Source organism: Leptonychotes weddellii, chromosome 2 (assembly GCF_054177405.1).
Source record: "Leptonychotes weddellii isolate Sample4059 chromosome 2, ASM5417740v2, whole genome shotgun sequence".
Lineage (NCBI taxonomy): Eukaryota > Metazoa > Chordata > Mammalia > Carnivora > Phocidae > Leptonychotes > Leptonychotes weddellii.
This window is the reverse complement of record NC_138370.1, coordinates 56,269,768-56,275,113: the sequence shown is the minus strand read 5'-3', so window position 1 is coordinate 56,275,113 and position 5,346 is coordinate 56,269,768. Positions and strand designations below refer to the sequence as shown.

At 34.6% G+C, this 5,346-nt stretch overlaps 1 protein-coding gene across 1 annotated transcript in view; it reads right to left on the bottom strand.

The window, feature by feature from the left end:
* Positions 1-673: 673 nt before the first annotated feature.
* FSTL5 (follistatin like 5) overlaps positions 674-5,346 on the bottom strand; it is a 637,910-nt gene continuing 633,237 nt past the window's right edge. The window contains exon 15 of the mRNA XM_081813100.1: positions 674-3,206. Coding sequence (XP_081669226.1) covers positions 2,504-3,206 — 703 coding nt within the window. The 3' untranslated portion in view covers positions 674-2,503. The remainder of the gene's footprint in view (positions 3,207-5,346) is intronic.

Here is a 5,346-nt window from a genome sequence, read left to right as displayed (position 1 = left end):
TTCCTTAATATGCCCTGTTTCATAATATATGCTTTTGATTTAATTGTCTTGTATTAAGACCTTTTCTCATTCCAACGCCCTGCCTCGCTATTGCTTCACTTTTGTCCCTGCTTGTAACAAATCTACTATTTGATGTTAGAGTTTTTGTGTTTGTTTGTTTTTGTTTTTGTGCAGTTACCTCATAATTTCATCCTGGTGTTTCTTTTCTTCTTCTCTCTTTTTTTTTTTAAGATTTTATTTAAGACACAGAGAGAGAAAGAGTACAAGTGGGGGAGAGGCAGAGGAAGGGGCGGAGGGAGAGAGAGAAGCAGAATCCCTGCTGAATATGGAGCCCTAGGCAGGGCTTGATCCCAGGACCCTGAGATCATGACCTGAGCCGATCAGACCCTTACCAACTGAGCCACCCAGGTGCCCCATCCTGGTTTTTCTAAACTTTCAGTTTTTACACATACCCACATTATTGATGAGATCATTATTTGCAATACAATTTATAGTTTATATAAAAAGACAAACAAAATGCCTTTCCTTGATTGATCTCACTTTACTTGTCCTCTACCCTGTCAGATCAACTTTCAAAATAATGCAGAACACCAGACTATGTTGGAAGCACTGGGAGGAAAGACAAAACAAAACATCAGTATGCACGTTAAAACATTGACTGGACTCTCAAGGGTTAAAATTTAAGAGGTTTATTCTCCTTTTATCAAGCAGTGTCTACAGACAGAGCATCCACATGGTGTAAGCTACCAAAGAAGGATGTATGAGACGGACTTACATTAAATCATTAGACATTTTATATGGTTCATGTTCACAAGGGAGAAAATTGCTAAAAAGGAAAGCAGGTAAGTAGAAACAGAAGCTGATTTTTGTTGTTTATTAAATCTACCTCCCATAATGTTTCCTTAAGCTAAGAAAAAATCTACTGTATCACACGGCTCAGGATGCTATATATACATAAGATATAACACACTATAAAATTTCAGGTTTCTAAGCGGTTTTATACAATTTAAACTTGAGTAAAATTTATATTTAAAAAAGACCTTATGGATCACCTTCAGTAAACGGAGGTCATTTCAACAGCCCATTAGCATTTTTAGCAACAATTAAAAAAAATAAGTAAAAAGATTCTCCAAACATGTAAGCTATTTAGTTTAAGCTTAGATAATTATCTGCTTATTTCAATAAACCAACTCTCTGGTTTTAATCCAATTCTACTAGCCTTTTATTTGCCCTTTAAAAAAAAAGAAGCAGTAATTTTTACTTCTATACAGTGTCTCAAATAAGAGAATTAGTTAGGTTTCAAACCACAGCACACAGTTAATGAGAGGGTCATTTAAGGATTATGCAGGAGTTAAGCAGAAGTCATTTAGGAAAGTTCTTAAGAAATGAAGTTCTTTGATGTGTTATATTTAAATTGCCAAGGCAAGAATAAAGTATGTCTTTACTCACCACTGTGGAGTTATCCCTTATTCCCAGTTTCTGCTACTGATTCTCCTAAACCACTAATACTCATCAGTTCTCTAGCCAGTATTTTCTCTCTGGTGTTAATTTCCCTATATGTAGTTTACACTAAGTAGACACAAATGATATTTCTTTTTTAAAACTGAAAGTTCCTGCTGATTCAACACTGGACTACATGAAAAGAAAGAAATCTGTTCTGCTAATAATAAACATCTGTAAGCAGTTGACATCCGAGACAAACTTGCATTAAAAATACAATGCACTCCAATGACTAAAAGCAAAATGAGTAGAAAATACATTGCAAACATTTTTCCATAATTATTTTCCTCCCTTCCTCCCCATTTTCCATAGCATGCTGCAGACCATACAGTTAAGTATCAAATAGAGTTTGTCACCTGTATACAACCTAAGGCCAACTTATGCCTTCAAATGACATTTCGTTGAGGTTTAAACCAATGCTAAAGACAGGATTTGGTGCAAGACATGTTAAACTTTTCTAATGACAAAAGATTTAGAGTTATGAGGGTGCTCAATATGCAGCGTTTAGCATACCTTTTCCTCTTGTGACATTCCCTTCAAGGCACAAAAGATTATAAACAGTGGATGGGACAGAATATTTTGAAGTAAGAATTTTAAAGTTCCACAATACTTTTTTATTTCTAGTTTAAGCATACCAAAAGACAGAGGAAAATATAAGAGATAAGCCAACCCCAAAATGAAATGGTGCTTAAAGTCATCTGAAATTCCCTGCAGTTATTTATTATGTATTTAAATTTCTATTTTATTGGCTTAAAATGTAATTATAGATTAGATTCCTGTGATTGATGTAGTTTCTTAATGTTGTGTTAAATATTTCTAATCAACCAATATTACTAATTGTGTACATCTTTGCAAAAAAAAAAAAATCTATTTTATTTGGGCCAACCAAATAACTTACGCTTGACTAGGGTATAATCTTGAAAAGTTAAGCTGTAAATTTAAATGATGGATTAAGTGCAATGTACTGGAAAACTCTTCATTCAATAATTATCTAATAGGGCTCCTAGGCATCCCCAACCCAAATGACTGTATTTCCTTTCTCAACTTCAGTGATCTCACAGTTTAACTTATTGAGTCGTCCATCTAGTATAAAGAGAGAATCCTTGGAAGGTGTCATCAGGTATTGACCAAACAAGCCACTGTCCTGGATTTGCCTGTTCTTCTGGTTCCAAGGCCATTCTTCTGCCTTGAGTGGTTCCTTAAGACTCTTTATCATCTTAACCTTCCCAGAGGAGAGCTCCACAAAGAGCACATCAGTCTGTGTGCTTGAGCTACCATAGATGTTGTATTGGTGGGCTTCAGTAAAGGATGGCTGAAATGCCAGATCAGATATGTGCAGATTTGTGTGAATATCAAAAGCCTCCTGGATTTCTCCTCGGATGGTAATGTACTGGACCCTTACTAGGCCTTTCACATCATTAATGCTGACAAGATAGTGTCCATCTGGAGAGACATATGGAGTGCCTGTCACATCACTATTGAATCCAATGACCGAGTCGGTTACACCATCCACCATGAGCTGTGGTGGAATTGCCCCAGTGCCATCAGGTTTGCAGCCAATAAAGTAGTATCCTCCCAAGTGTGTATATGCCAATGACTGAGGAATGCACTTATAGTCCATCAAGTTAATCGTCTTGATGTATGACATGGTTTCAAGATCAATTTTTTGTAGCGCAGCTTCATCTTTATGAAGAATGAATCCAAACCTGAAAAGATGAAAACCAAAGTTAGACAGGAAACTACAGAGTGGTTCCCATACAAAAATGTATTGTGGGCAGGTGGGAAGGACCGTCACCGATCTAGGCCCTAATTGTCAGGCTATGCTGCCATTTGTGTCACCATCATTTTGGATTAAACTTTAAATTGTGCTCCTCTCTCCTCCTTTCTCCTCCTTTCTCTAGGTCATTCTTACATTACAGCCAAACAATTGTAACTCATGGTATAGAAAACAAAATAATTAAAAGCAATACATCTAGTTAATTGGAACAGATTTTACTTTTACCATACATAAAAATGTAAACATTATTTTGTGTGTCTCAAATCCTTCTGATATTGAATAAGCTTGGTTTACTGCTCCTAAGGTCAACAACAACAACAAAAAAAGACTTGAAATATATATCTATTTTACTTGCTTCATTTACTTCTTATTTTGTCTTATGACCATCAGAAAAGTCTGACACTCATTGCTACTTAGACAATTAACCACATCTTTCTCATTTTAACCTGCCTTATAGGACTACCTTAATAAATGCAGTTGTTTCTTTCTTTTTGTTTGTTTGTTTGTTTTGGGTTTTTTTGGTATGGAACTATTAAACTTCTCTTTATTAGATTTTACGATTACCTTGATTAACTACTTTATGACTTTAACACTTATTTTATTACAAGTTTGAAATACAGGTTACATTTTTCAACCTTGCCATGCTTATATCATCATTTTTAGTGCATTATATTGGTTATCTTCTATTGAACAATGATGAACCTTAAAGATTTATGATTTTTTCTGTTAAAGTTATTTTAAAAGTAAATATTTCTTATTTGTTTTGGTCATCTCTTTAATTACTTCTGTGCTTTTCAAAGCATTTGTCCCGAATACTAGCTGCAAATTATTGTAAGTCCCTGTGACAAGTATAAATATATTTAGAAACTATGACTTATAACACCAGTGGGCTCTTAGCAAATATAAGTAAGTTAGATAAGATAAAATGAGATGGAAACTAGTATACAAAATTATAACCAAAATGGATACTGGCCAATAAAATTTTGAAGGACTCTTACTTTTGTTTTTGTTAATAATATCGATTAAAACACATCCTAGTGTTTTCAAAGGCTCCATAAATATATATTAAAAAAACAGGGGTCTATTGTTATATTGAATGTGCTCATAAATGAAAAAAAAATAAAAATAAGATGACTTGTGGCACAGTAAAACAAACAAAAACTCTAAAAATAGCCAATTATGTTATTGTCACATTCACTTTCAATATGTTAATTCTTACACAAAATTTTATTTATGTAAAAAATGACCATTTCCACACATAATATATAAATATAGTGCATTCAGGGTAACAGCTCCTTAAAAATAATATATGCTATAAGCATATAGCAAGCCCAAAAAATAAACTCATCTTTAATATTATAGAAAAGATAAGATGTTCTCAAAAAATCAGCCTTTGTGTTGTAATTGTGGAAGGCAGCAGGTTCATCAGCACAAATATTTTACTGAAATAGATGTAAAGTTGTAACTTCTTCTGTGTTATTATATTACATATAGTTGGGAAACCGTGTTATAATTTTAGCTATCTTTGAACATTTGTGAAGAGACTATTTGTTGTATTTAGAGAGATTACATCTATACAAAAGAAAAACTACAATGTATACCTACTCTTTTTTTTAAGATTTTATTTATTTATTCATGAGAGACAGAGAGAGAGAGAGAGGCAGAGGGAGAAGCAGGCTCCCAAGGAGCAGGGAGCCCGATGCAGGACTCGATCCCAGGACCCTGGGATCATGACCTGAGCCGAAGGCAGACGCTTAACCATCTGAGCCACCCAGGCGCCCTGTATACCTACTCTTTTTAAAAAAATTAAATATTGGGTGCCTGGTGGCTCAGTTGGTTAAGTGACTGCCTTCGGCTCGGGTCATGATCCTGGAGTCCCGGGATCCAGTCCCGCATCAGGCTCTCTGCTCGGCAGGGAGTCTGCTTCTCCCTCTGACCCTCCCCCTCTCATGCTCTCTCTCTCTCTCAAATAAATAAATAAAATCTTTAAAAAAATAAATTAATTAGATAAATTAATTAATTAATTAAATATTTATTGAATAACTAATGAATACGAGGCACTGGGAATA